Source organism: Mercenaria mercenaria, chromosome 8 (assembly GCF_021730395.1).
Source record: "Mercenaria mercenaria strain notata chromosome 8, MADL_Memer_1, whole genome shotgun sequence".
In the NCBI taxonomy this organism is placed as follows: domain Eukaryota; kingdom Metazoa; phylum Mollusca; class Bivalvia; order Venerida; family Veneridae; genus Mercenaria; species Mercenaria mercenaria.
In genome coordinates this window covers 4,699,187-4,714,709 of record NC_069368.1, presented here as the reverse complement: position 1 = coordinate 4,714,709, position 15,523 = coordinate 4,699,187, and the positions used below count along the sequence as shown (strand labels likewise).

Genomic DNA, 15,523 nt, shown 5'->3' with positions numbered 1-15,523 from the left:
TACCTTGTAATTGATTAATTAATAATGAATTCTTTTAAAATCTTTGTTAATTCTTCAATATTCTTTACTTCTACTTCTAGTGTTTGTTTTATAGATTTGATATCTTCAAGATATAGTCATCTATTACACTTTGAACTTTTTTAAACATAAAATCGTCTTGAAACTGCATCGTTGGGTTTATCTGGATTTCCTAGGTTGATTATTTCATTACCTCCCATATCTAATGCTCTGTTCATTGTGTTATCAAGTTCCTTATTTCTGTGAAGATACGATTCCGTTTCCTTTTTAAGCTTTTTGAATTGTTTTTTAGTAGCATAATCACTTAAATCAATATCAAATTTAACTTTACTTATACTGTCAGGTTCACTTTTTTGTTTTACATCATTAAAAACTCCCATTATATAATTATTATATATTACCAGTAAAGTTTTTTTTAAAAAAACTTCCTTGGTTTGTCAATATATAAGAAATCATGTTTTTGATTTGTTACATTAGCAAAAGTATCACGATCTATATTTTGTTCATCACAAATCCTATTATTTTCCATTTTACCTGGACTTTCAAATAAAATATAATGTGAACAGTTAATCCGAATATCCTTTTGTGTTTTATAGTAAGACTGACTTAAATAAATAACACAACAGTTTTTGTGACGTCCTTGAATTAAGTATTTTGTTATTTCATTTTGAACTTTTTTATCTTCACATACAAAATCATCAAATATTACTACTTTTTGTTTTTCTGATTCAAGATTCTCACAAGGTTCAATTTTGGTTGGATCAGCTGAATATTCAAGTATTTCATTTGGATCTACTTTAATTTTTTTGCAATTTGGTTTAAGTTGTTAATTAAATCCTGATATTTAGATTGTTCTAGGTTTTTAGCATACAAGTATAATTTATCATAATATATAAGAGGTTTTCGAAGTATATGCATTAGTGTATTTGTTTTTCCAGATCCTGACGATCCACATATTAACATTCTAAAACATGAATCTGGCATAAAAGGATAAAATTGTTTAAAGTTATTGGATTTATCATTTTTTGTATCATAATTTGGAATTTCCATTTATATAATATTACATTATTTTACATTATTTTACAATATCTTACATTATCTTACATTATTTTACATATTTTACATTATCTTACATTATTATATAAATGCAATCAAAACTTAATGAAATGATAATAAGAAAAAATTAGTCGGGCAAAAGATGAGAGATCTTAGAGAAGAAATAATGAGAGAAAAAATAAGAAAAGCTACAAATCGGATATGTACACTGAAATTTATAAACCAATTACTGAAAAAATAGAAAGTCAAAAAGAACAATTATCAAGTCAGTTAAAAGCATTACCTGGAATAAAACAACAATTAGCGTTATTAGGTGATGAAATGAAAGACATACAAACATACCAGGGTGTACCACAGCTATTCCAAGAACCGTCAATTACATGGTCTCCTGAAGATGTGGCGAGGGAATATAAAAAATACAGGGAAATAAACAAAGAACCTACTGAAAAAGAAATTAAAAAAGTACTGAAAGATTATGAAAGAGAACAAGCTTTAAAATCGGCTTCACCAATAGATTGGGGAGATGAATCTGTTGGACGGGTTTCTCAAGATGAACTTAAAAGATTAGAAGATTATGGAAGAAAAAAGATGGGAATAACTGAAACAACTGATGATACAACTAAAGATACAATTGAAGAATTAGAAGAACTGGGAGCAAGACCAAAAGAATTTACAGTTAATTTTAATAAATATATTGATTTAGGTCTTTTAGATGAAAAACAATATTATACACCGCAAGAAGTGTTTGATTTTTTTCACACTGAATCTAAAAATCCTGATGAAAAAATGACTAAGAAAGAAGTAGAGGATATTATAGAACAAGTATCGGATGAAATAAAAAAATTGGGTAATGAATCTGGTGCAATAACTAGAAAAACAAACAAAACAGATCTTGATTTAAAGCAAAAGGAAGCAATTATAGCCAAGAAGGAAAATTATAAAAAATATAGAAAAACGATCAATTATATTCTAGAAACAAAAAAATATACAGGAAAAGGAATAAGATATCATAACCCATATAAAGTTTCACCAAATGGACATTATGGTAATTTAATTATTAACTTAAATAAACGTTATGGTCAAAATAAATTAATTGCTAAGGATAGAATAACTGGAAAAGAAGTAATTAACACTAAAGTAGATGATGATTTAATTGATTTAATTAATAAAAGATATAACAATAACAAAAAACATTCAATTCATTCAAGAAAAATATTTAAAGAATTAACAGAAAAGTCAGGATTACCTATCAATAAAAGATCTATGAAATTTAAAAAAGTAATTAGGGGACAAGGTTATGACATTTGTCCATGTAATCCAGAAGAATTGGTTAATGACTTAGAGTTAATTTGTGGTTCAATTAATGCTGGAAATAATAATGAAGAACTAAAAAATGAAGGTATTAGAATAATTGATGAACTATTAAAAATGAATTCTCTTTTACCAGAACAACATGAAATGTTATATAAAAATTATTTTTCTTGAATTTAAACTTTAATTAAAGTTTTTAATTATATATAAATGGAACAAAAATAGTATTAAGTTCTGAAACAGTTAAAGATAATAAAAATACTCCGAGTGATTTTACAATCAGATTTAGTCGTTCTTTAATTTTAGATAAAAATAAAACTTATGTTGTTGGTTTGGATAGTATTAACACTATGACCTATTCTTGGCATAATATTAGTGATGAATATGACAATAAAAGAATTCGTTATCATAATGGTAAGGATTGGAAAGATATTATATTTACAAATGGTTCTTACAGTTACACAGATATTAATAATTATATTAGGGAAACATTAATAAGTAATGATGATTTTGAATTTAATAAATCAGACATTGCTCCAATAAGTTTGGAATTTGATTTAAGTAGTTTTAAGATTTTGATTTCATTTACAGATAATTTTAAGTTGGATTTGGAAATATCAAATTTTCATACATTGCTTGGATTTGAGAAAAAAAAAATAGACAAAACTGAATGGGGAACTAAAACACCAAATATAACTAACTCTGTGGATACAATTTACATTCATTGTGATCTTATTGATAATTCACTTGTTGATGGTAATTTCAGTGATATTATCTATGCTTTAAGTACTGCAGATTTAACAAGAGCTTATCCATTTACAAAAGAACCCCAAAGAGTTGGATATTCTGAAATTAAATAAATATATTATAAATTCAATTAGAATATATATTACAGATGTATTTGGTAGAATAATTATTTTAATGAGGTTGAAACAAGTTTTACATTAATATTAAAGAAATTAATTAAAACTAAAGTTTTAAAACTTTTATTATGAAATTATAAATTTTAGTTTTATATAATGTACAAAAAAGTTTATGATAAAAATAAAGGAATATTTATTTATGTTGATGCTCACACAGGAGAAGAAATCATACACGGAACAGGTATCTTTGACACTTTAACGAAATTGTTTTCAAGCGGAGTTGCATCTTCAATTAGCACAGCTGGAAAAAAAGCTTTGGAAACAGCAGGAAAAGCAGCACTTGAAAGTGGAACAAAAAAGGTTGGAACAGAAGTTGGAAATTTGGCTGCAGCTAAAATTGTTGAAAAATTTAAAAAGAAACCTGCTCCGGCAGTTGGTTATTTAATTGCTAAGGAATTACAAGAAAAGAATAATAATAGTAAAAATAGTAAGGAGGAGGAGGATATTCATATGAGAATAAATAGAATATTGTCAGGATCTGGGACTTTAGCTCGTGCTGGAACTTCAGCTCAACAAAAACGTATTAACATATTAATTTATAAAAAATAAAGTTTTAACTTTAATAAAAAATAAAATAAAAACTAAAACAAAAACCAGAATAAAAAAATAAAATAATATATAATATATACATGTTTAGAACAAAAGAATATTGTGAAAGATATGAATTAACTCCTATTCAATTAGATACAGCTTTAATATCTGTCCTGGGAAATAATGTTAGGCAACAAAAAAAACGGATATCACTTTACAATTAATGATAGAAGTTCATATTTTGATTGGTTTAATGGTTATTTTGAAGTAAGTTTTAAAGTAAATAAGCTTGCTAATGGTAATAATTATGCTGATGGAGATAAAATTGCTTTAATTAATAATGCAGCTTCATTAATTGATCAGTTAGTGGTTAAACAAAATGGAAAAATTGTATATGATTGTAATAATTTATACAAAGTAATAAATGTAAAGAGTTTGGTTGAACTATCTGAGGATTATGCAAAATCAACTGGAACAAATGAGTTTATTTATTTAGATACTAACGCTAGCACTGAACTCAGACCTGCCCAAGCTGGATATAATTCGGGGTTTGCTTCTAGGAAGTTATTAATCCAGGGTGGTAATGGGGTAAATGCTAAAATTCCATTAAATAATTATTCATTTTTTCAGGGTTTAGAAACTAATATTTTACCTCCAAGTCAAATTCAAATAACACTGCAGCTGACAGATGATGATGAATTAATTTTTAGAGCTAATGCTGCTGATCCAGGTAGAGTAATTGTAACAAAATTAATTCTATGGGTTCCACGTTTAATTTTCAATGAATTTGGGTTTGATCTAATTACTACTGAAAGATTTACAAAAGCAAGATGGTCATACCTACGGGAAATGGTGACGCAATCAACTGACACACAACAAACTAATATAACCTTTAGAATAACGGCTGGTGTAACAAAACCACAACATGTATTTGTTTATTTACAACGACCTGATAAAAGTAATTCACAAGAACATAATCCACATTTATTAGATACATTTAAAATTAATGCAGCAAATGAAAATTGCACTTTGAGCTCTTGTCGTCTTGAAGTTGGTAATGGTGTTTTTTATCCAGAAACAGAATACACAAGTATATCAAGAATATATGATGATGTAATTAATTATTATTATAAACAAAATAACAAAACTACTGGAAGTCTCTTAAATAGATCAAATTTTCAAAGTTTGTTTGGATTTATTCATTTTAACTTGGAATATAAAAAGGAAGTAACTACAGATGACCCTAAACACATTACATTAACAGCTAAATTAAATATTCCACCAGCAGCTAATATTCGTGTTTACGCAATTGTATTATATGAGGAAACAGTTGAAATAAATACTATTGGAAATGAACTTGCTATTGTTTAAATAAAATAAATATAAATTAAAATAAATATAAAGTATATAATGTCATCAAATTATATTGAATATAAAATTAACCTTACAGATGGACAAAAGAAAAATTTAGCCCGTGCCTACAACAACAAAACTCCATATAATTTTAGATTAAAACATGAACAATTACATGGAAACTTCCCTTTACTATTAACAAAAACACAAATTAATCAAATTAAAAAAGCTGTTGCAAATAAGAAGGGATTAGAAATTACAATTTCAAAGAAACAAATGTCCAGTCAAGGTCAAAATGGTGGATTTTTAGGAGCTTTGGCTGGTTTGTTAGGAAAAACAATTCTTCCAATGGCAGCAAAAATAGCTCCAAAAATATTAGCCCCTCTAGGCATTGGAGCCCTTTCTGGACTGGCCAGTACTGGTGTTAGTAAAATACTTGGAAATGGTATGATTTCAGTAGCTAATGATAAGAGAAATATGATATCACCATATCTTACACCTAATCAAAGAAAGCAACTAGTAGGATCTGGAGTGATTAAATTAACACAAAAACAAAAACAAGACGGTGGCTTTTTAGGTATGTTGGCTGCTAGTCTAGGAATACCTTTGATTACATCTTTGTTAAGTGGAAAAGGACTACAGATTGATTCACAACGGAGACCTTACAGACGAATTCCTATAGTAAAAAAAAATAAAATTTATAAACAAACCAATATCTAACTTTGAAATAGAACAATGGGTAAAACAATTAAAAATTAAAAACTTTAGGGATGTATTTAGTAGAAATAATTTACCAAGAGTGAAACTCTCGGAGACCACAGGTCTACCAAAATTAAAAGAAAAGGTTGAATGTGGAATTATAAATTTGGACGACTCTGTTGGTCCTGGAACACATTGGGTTTGTTATTTTGGTAAAATATACTTTGACCCATTTGGACTTCCTCCACCAAAAGAAGTAATTAAGTATATACCAAATGTAAAATACAACAATGTTCAATATCAAGACAAAACAAGTATGCTTTGCGGATATTATTGTTTATTTTTCATTAAAATGTTACAAGATAAAGTACCGTTGTATGATTTATTGTATAAAATACTAAAAATTAATAATCAAAGAGTAAATGAACAAACTATTATAAATTATTTTAACTAAAAAGGACATTTATTTAACTGAAATTTAACTGAAATAATTAATATAATGGGAATATTCAATAATATAAATGAAAAAGTAAATAAAATAGAAAAACAAATAGAAAGACAATTAATAAGAAAACCTCCATTGTTTTTAACATGTTATACTCAAGATACTGATAGTGGATTATTTCAATGGAAAACTGTAAATGCTAGTCCTGGTTTAGTTCAAAATGGTAATAATGTAAGAATTAATTTTAATTGCATCTTAATTATTCTTGTTGATGCAATTAAATTAGATAAAGGAGAAGCTAAATTACAACTAAAAAATAAAGAAAATGTAATTCTTCAAAGTTATCATGTAAAAAATAACAGAAAAAATGAATCTATTTCTATTAATTATGCAAATGAATTTAAAATAAATGATGTTATTTCTATTAATTCTTTAAACGTTATGAATATTCAGTTAACAATTTATGGTTCTATAATTTAATAAAAACTTTAATAAAAACTTTAATTAATTTAAGAATAAGCTAATGTATCAATACCATTATCAAGAATATATCTTTTATCATCATAACATGATAAAGATGTTTTATTTATAACATAACTGGAAAGATTGTGTTTATTAGAACGAATAACTTTAAAGGTGTGATTACTTTGGGTTGAATTAAACAAAGTATCTTTATAATTTTTATGAACTATTGTTTTCTTAACAACAAGTTTTTTAATTCCTTTACATTTTTTAATGTTAACTTCGTTTTCTAATAAATAAGAATACATTTTACTTCTTAATCCGACAAATTCAACAATTACTACACCAGCAGCTTCATCTTTAAATTTTCCAATTACTTTTTTATTATTATCAAAATAAAATTTTGAATTACTATCGTAATCACTATTATCAAATAAATCTTTGTCCTTATAAAAGTCTTTATATGCATCTTTGGTTTTTATTTCATAACATAATGAATCAGTGTCAGTAAACAATAATTTACAATTACTCTTGTACTTTTCCATAATATAATTATAATTAAAATCATACATTAAATATTTTGATAAATCTAGAATGCACATTCCAACATAACAAGGTCTGTTTAATAACAAGCTTTCTTTTATTCTATGAATACCAAATAAATTCTTGTTAAACATGGTTGAACTAACAAATGAAGGTTTGGCTATGTATTTTAATAAAATATTTTCATCATGAGTTAATTTAATATTAACCCTCTTACGTAAATTCTCCATCGTCTTACCGAATACAGAGTTGTTCATTAACTTAAAAAAGTCCTTTTCAAATGAATTTTTTGCTTTAGATCTTTTTTGAGTATTAAAATCAATATACTTTTTTAACCAAGGACTTTCATCAAAAGTTAATATTTTATGTATTTTTGTTACTTTTAACCCTAATTGTGTATATAGTTCAAGATTTTTATAATGAACTACATAATTTTGTTTTTTCATTAAAGTTGGAACCAACTTCTTTACATTACTTTTTCCTATTTCAAATTCTGTTTTAATATTTTTACTATAATCAGAAAGCCATTGATCTGGTATTTTAATTTTTTCAGGAGCTAAAGGATAATCATTGTGGGTTTTATGTAATTCTTTTGGATATTCAAGATCACATTCAACTATAAAGTTAGTTTTACCTTTTGCAATTAATTTCTTGAATTGTTTTTCGGATATAAATTTAAAGTTTCCAGAGGGTAAAGGTTGACACATAGCCCAACCGTAAAGGTTATTGGCGTCGAGGTACATAATGTATTTGCTGTCAAGTTTAGGATTATAATCTTTCATATATTTATTGTTTGCTTTACTGTATCTGTTTGAAATATAACTTATTCCTCCTCTCAGTCCCTTTTCAATAAAAAGATACATATCAATATCAGTTATTAAATCTAACTTAATTCCTGTCATTTTTAACATTGCATCCCAAGCTAACCCAGGACTACTAAAATAATGACAAGGATCTAATTTGTAGTACTCTAAACATAGTTTTCTAAAATTTTCAAATACATCAGCTAAAAGTAATACGTCAGTTTTTAAATATAGATCATGATATTCTCCCATTGTTTTAATTTTAAATTTATTCCAAACATTTTTAGCATGTTCGTATTCATTATCAGATATATGTGTTTCATTTAAAATTGAATAAAACTCTTCTTTAGAAGGTAATTTTGTTTCTTTGAATTTTTTAAATGAATCCATGTAATCATATGGATAAACACCTTTTGTCTTTAATAAATTAATGTTTTCACAATCAAATTCTTGAGATAAATATTTAAATTCTGGAATATTTTTTACTAAGTTATCCAATGATTGAGACATAAACTGGAATGAATCAATAAAGACCAAGTCAGAAATCATAAATGCCATATATCTTTCCATATTGTTAGGAATAACATTAATTCTTTTTAAATTTCCCTATTTGTTGCATAATAAAATGACCGTCATAACCTCTTAAATTATGAAAAATAACAGGAATTTTGTGTGTTAGTCTAAAATTAATATTACATTCTGAGTGAGCACTTCCTCTGAATTTTCCTGTTATATGACAGTGATCACGTACTGGCACTTCACCTTCTATATATTCTTTTTCACAGATATGACAAAACTTTTGTTTTTTAAATTCGGTTGAATCTTTTTTAGACATTCTTAGTTCTTTGTTAAAATGTTCTTTAAATATTTTTTTACAATATTCCTCTTCCTCAAGCATTTTTTCAAAAAACTTATAAACTGCATTAGGTCCTCTATAAATCTGGGTTGGTTTAGTATATTTATCGTCATAACAACAAACAACTTTATAGCCGTAACCACAATCTATATGATTTTGATATGCTTCAGTAAATGAAGATTCAGTTGATGGTAAAGCAGTTAAAACTTTTTTAGTTATTGATTCAAAATCAGCATAAATTACAAAAGGTACTGCTAAACCTTTATGATAATTTTTAAATTGTACTTTACTTCCCTCTTTTGGCATTTTTACACCTTGGGTACCATTAATAGCTAAACAATTTGGAATATGTTCATTTAATATTCTTTCTTGAGTAAAATGTTGTAAGCAACTTTTACAAAAGTGTTTCTTGTTTGTATTTTTTGTTTTGTTATTCATTAATCTATTAAAGTCTTTTATCCAAACATAATGTTGGACTACAGTTCTTGAGGGTTTACAGTCATCATCAGTGTGACAGGAAAGGCCGTACTGGCGACAGTAACCATCAAAACAAATCAACACCCTTTACAATATTTACAAATTTATTTACATAAGATGATTATTAACAATGAATAGATATGAAAAGAAAAAAAAACTGATTATAAGAAAGAAAAAAAAAGAAAGGTTCAGTATCTCTAGATACAAAAGTTCTTATAGTCCATTCTAATCTGACGTGACACAGGTCTTTAATGTAATTGTGAACTTTAAGTAGCACAAACAAAACATATCTCAAAATCCAGTCCCTTTAAACCGTGAATACGTTGATTCCGTATTGGCTCCCTATGGTGGTAGGTGATTGCATCCCTGAGCTGACTTCAGAGGATAACAAAAATCATCGTCTTTGCGGTTTACGGCACAACCATGGGACGAAAGCTCTGCGCTGGGAATATCACATCCAGGCGAGTGAAGACAAGTGAACCTCGGGCATTGTACTTCCGGGTTATGACATCACCAGGTAAAATCGTCTGGCGGAAGAAGCTCGATCGAGCATATATTTCTAGCAAGAAAATAATTCAGACATAGATTCGTCTATAATGTCGTAAGGTGGTGTGCCCAAGGCATAACTAGTCCAGTCTATTTAAAGGGTAATGTCCCGCCAAATACTAAATTTCATAGGATTCACGGCTAAGCCGTGGACTCCGACTATTGTCATTTTCACGGGATTCACGATATAGCCGGGGAATCTAACTACTTTGGCGCGAATTTAAATTGACAATTTGAGGCCCATTATAGTGGTTTTGGGGATAAAAACATAAATTACTGAAGTTTATAAAATATCAACTTTCTTATTACTGAACAGAATTTAATGAAATTTACATGGAAATTTAAGTTATGAAATACAGAAAAATATGAGAGGTATTTCATGCATGAAATCTGACATTTACCTCAATAACTCAAAAATTTACAAAAAGATGATGCAATACCTGCATTTACACTACAGATAAAATAAGGCCCGTATGTCAATTTGTGACAATCAGTTATTTTATCATTTATTTTATCATTTATTTTATCATTTATTTTATCATTAGTAATTAGCAACATGTCACAGTGTTCTTCGTATTGATATTTTGATATGTACAATGGATAAATACTATTTTCTTCATAACCAAATATATTAAATGATATTTCATTTAAAACTTCTATTTTAGGTATTTGATTTAATGTAACAGGAAATTTAATTCCAGTATAATCAAGATCGTTTATATGTTTTTTATATTTTGAAACTCTATGAGGGTCTTTTTCAACAGGAAATTTATAAGCTAAATGACACCATCTAAAACATTCGTTATCATCATTCTTTATATTTATTAATCCTTTCATTGAATTTTGTAATGGTTTTGGTAATTCTAAATAACTTGAAGCAGCCAAAGGACTATACTTATATCTATTTATATAATGAGCATCAACTGACTCTATTCTCCAGCCACTTCCTTCAGAAATCCAATTACCAATTCTATTTATTATTTCATCAAAAGCTTGATGTAAAGTTTTTTTTATTTCGTTTGTGTTAATAATTTCTAAAGCCTTTGATTGAAAATAAGCTGATTTATATATTGTATCAGTTTTATCCATTTTTGCAAAAGTTATTTTTAAAACAACGTTTATTTTTATACCTTTTAAAGTTTTAAGTTCAGATTTAAGTATTTCATAAGAGTCGTTTATAGTTAAATATAATTGATTCTTTGGATCTTGTCTATATGTAATTTTAATTTCAAATTTCTTATAATATTGTTTTGTAGATCTCTCAATTTCCATCTATATATTATATTTAGAAAAAAAATCTTCAAGCAAAAAATAATAAAAAAAAATAATTAAAAAAATAATAAAATAAATAAAGTTTTAAATTATCTTTAAGAAGAAATAAAATATTTAAACTTATATCTTTTTCCATTAACTTTTGATATTCCACATTTTACTCGGTTTGTCCCTTCACAACACATTTTTATTAACCCAGCATTAATACCAAATTCTTTAGATGCTTTGTAAGTGCTTCTATATATTTTTTCTTCATTAGTATCACAGTCGGTTACAATAACTTTTTTAGGATTGTTTCGATAATTATTTGGTCTGGGACAATCACATAATCTTTCATCATTTTCTTCTTCAGTTAATAGACAACCACAGTCCCATTCAAATAAAGTTCTTTTACGAAGATAAGGATCTATAACATTTTGTAATTTATCAATGACGTGGTTTTTATATTCATCGCTATTTGATCAAGTTTTGATTTAATAACATTTCTTCTTTTAAGAACTTTCTTATATGAATTTTCATCTGGATTCATTATTTCTCCTAAAGTGCTAGATAATTTTGGCATAATCATTCTATCTACCTTTCTATTAACCATCTATATATAATATACTTATAGAAAAAAAATCTTTAAAAAACACACGTAAAATTTAATACAGCTCTTCTTCTTTTTTACTTTTATATCCGATAAGTTTAAATTCCTTCATGTGCATTTCAAGAGGTGTTGAATAATTTTTTTCTTTCTGCATTTCTAATAGTATTGTAAAAATACCCTGAATAACTTTTTTCTCTTCTTCTTTATTTACTTTTCCGATATGTGCTTTTGTTATAAGTTGTTTTATTTTTTGATGATGTGATTTTAAAATAAATTTCTTGTCGTCAAGTTTTAGTCTGTTAGTAAATATGGTAATTACTGATGGAACAGCGCCAGCAACTGCTACAAATATAGGAATAGCTGGAACAAGTACTAATGCAGCTGAACAACCAAAAACACCTGCTGTAATATATAATCCGGTACTTACTCTCCCGCAAAATTTATAACTTTTTCTGTAAGCAGCAGCTAGTTTAGTTAAGTGAATAATTAATTGATCTATTGTTTCTATTCCATTATTATTAGAAATAAGATTTTTATTACTCATTTATATAATTAAACTTTTTATTTCTAAATTAAATTTGTTCAAGATCGCTAAATGGTACCCAACTATTAAATTTTTCATTGTAACCTTTCCATTTTACTAAAGCTTGTTTTTTTCTTATAGTCTCGTCTAATAACTTTTTCAATTCTAAAAACTTCTTGTGTAGTAGGTAAAAGTTCTTGTTCATAAAATGAACCTTGAATTATTTCATCATTTAAATCTTTAATAGTGTATGTTCTGGGATTTGTATTATTAATTTTATAAATTATAAATATTTCCTCTGTCCAGTTTGGTGTATATCCTTTTTCAAAATGTCTTTTAAGTTTGCTTAAGCGAACTCGATCACCAATTTTAAATTTTGCTTTACTCTTTGGTATCTTTAAATCACCATATAAATTAAAGTAAACAGTACCTTTATTTAAGTTTTTACTAGCTTCGGTTGGTGTCATTTTTATACTAGAATGTTTTGTTTTGTTATATTTATCAACCATATCCTGCAAATTATTTAAATAAGTATAAGTATTATTTGCTGTAAAATATTTCCACATTATTCTTTTTAAACTTCTATTAAATCTTTCTATTACTACAGCCTTTCCTTCATTAAATGTATGGTACATATTAATCTTATTTTTATTCAAAAATGATTCAAACTTTTTATTATAAAATTCTTTTCCTTCATCTACCCATAAATTTTGTGGAATCCTTGCAGTCTTCGGGGACTTTCGTCCCTGAATTCTATCTTCAGAAATTATTTTTTCAAATGCTTCAGTAACAGATTCTCCAGTTTTATTCTTTAATGGAATAACCCAAGCATATTTACTAAATATATCAATAACGGTTAACAAGTACTTTACTCCTTTATTATATTTTGAAAAAGCTTGCATGTCAACTAAATCAGCTGACCAAGTATCATCAATATCATTAACTATCACTCTTCGTTTCCTAAATTTTCTTTTAATTGGTTTGTGTAATTCTTCTGCTAATTCATCACTCCAATTTATTTCGGGGGTAGTAAAAGTTTGCTCTACCCCCTTTTCCCGTTTTTTGATTTTTGTCCGAGACCAAGTTTGTATTTCGTTTTGATAGCTGGTTTTACAACTAAATGTTTTGCAATCTTTTCTCCAAATGTTTTTGATTTAGTTTTATTTAAATTGGAAAGCATTTTTTTGTCACATTCACTTTTACTTAGTCTTGAGTCATAGCAAAAATCATGGTCCATACATACTGCATCCAGTTCATTGACAGGGGGTCCATTATCTAGGGGATTTCCTGGCCCACAATAATTATATCCTGGAAGTGTTAAACCTTTCTTAGGTAATAAAGGTAACATTGCTTTGTGAATATCTAAATTACCCCCTGTACTTTTAACAAACTTTGATTTCATTTTTCCACAAGATGAACAAGTAGCCCTTATCATTTTTCTCCCGTTTTTTGCCGTAACATAGTGAGGATTTATATTATCAGTAAATTTTCTTTCTTTCAAACAATATATTTTATTTTGTAAACTCATCTATATCAAATGTATTTAAAATTATTTAAAGACTAATAATGTAGTTATTAATTCAAAATAAGATCAAATAAGTTACATTTTATCAATAAAAATAATCTGCCAAAAGTTTGCCAAAAGTTTGCCAAGTTGGCAGACATTGTCACATTGCTGCCACTTGGCAGGATTTTGGCAAATATTTGGTAGAAGTGTTTAATCATATTTTACTATAGGTTTTAACAATAATTTGTTAAAATTTGTTTTAAATTTGTTGAAATTGGTCAGCATTGATCGGTTTAGGTCAAGGGTTAAATGTTAAATTAGATTAAACTGCGCTCGCACAAACAATTACTATACTACTGGTCCCATACGGTATATACAATATTGAACTTAAATGAGGCCCTTCTTGGTCAAGAGCTACACACACGTCTAAGCCAGTCGTCATGGGCAATATTCTGTTGATTATAAAGAATATCAAGACATAGTTTATATACCAAATTATTGAATTAAACAGAATGGCATCTAACTAAGATAAATACAGGTTGAAATGAATTTTTCATTCAAGTAATATTTTTTTCATATTATGACTGTTTTATAGTTACCGATATGCTGAATGTATATGAAAGTCATTTCGACCAGGTCCATATGTATTGTACATATTATATTAAAGAGAAATAAAATAGATACACGTAAACTTTTGTGATTGGACATCCTCAAACCTATTTTGAAACATTCTCCTAACAGATTATACAGTAACACTTCAGAAAACACCAGATGAGAGTAATCTGAGTGCATGGTATGCGTTGACTATCCCGGCAGCTTTTGTGATCGCCCTGTGTCCGTCGTCCATCAGTCCGTCCGTCCGTTCGTCGTCAACAATTTGACTGTTAACACTCTAGAGGTCACAATTTTGACCTAATCTTAATGAAACTTGGTCAGAATGTTACCCTCAATAAAATCTTGGAAGAGTTTGATATTGGGTCATCTGAGGTCAAAAACTAGGTCACCAGGTCAAATCAAAGGAAAAGCTTGTTAACACTCTAGAGGTCACAATTTTGACCTAATCTTAATGAAACATAGTCAAAATGTTACCCTTAATAAAATCTTGGATGAGTTTGATACTGGGTAATCTGGGATTAAAAACTAGGTCACCAGGTCAAATCAAAGGAAAAGCTTGTTAACACTTAATGTTGATCTTGATGATCTTTAGGTCAATAGGTCAGGTGAGCGATACAGGTCCATCATGGCCCTCTTGGTTTTTTTAATCAAAGAAAATTGGGAAAATAAGGTTGAAACATTTTTCTTACATCGTTGACATCCACTCCCGCGCCATCAGCCAATCCATTAAATTCTTCCAAATAGTTACCACAATACTTCTTCACCGTATCTTTGAACGTTGACAACACGTGGGCTCCTTCTGACTTCTTTATATACTGGGCAGTTTTCTCATATAGGTCAGAATTTTTGAACTTTGCGAGAATTTTTTTTAAACTATCTGCTGTTATTTGTCCCTAAAACAGAAATTCTAGCACTGAGTTTTGCAATTACTAATTCATTTAATATCGGTTGTGATATCTTTAAACTCCACATAACGCGTAGCATCATGTTTGCA

The 15,523-nt window shown here is 27.6% G+C and overlaps 1 protein-coding gene across 2 annotated transcripts in view; it reads right to left on the bottom strand.

Moving 5' to 3' along the window:
* LOC128558933 (uncharacterized) overlaps positions 1–15,523 on the bottom strand; it is a 33,742-nt gene that overhangs the window by 14,181 nt on the left and 4,038 nt on the right. For both annotated transcript variants that reach the window (XM_053549266.1, XM_053549267.1), the window contains exon 2: positions 15,219–15,422. In XM_053549266.1, coding sequence (XP_053405241.1) covers positions 15,219–15,422 — 204 coding nt within the window. The remainder of the gene's footprint in view (positions 1–15,218; positions 15,423–15,523) is intronic.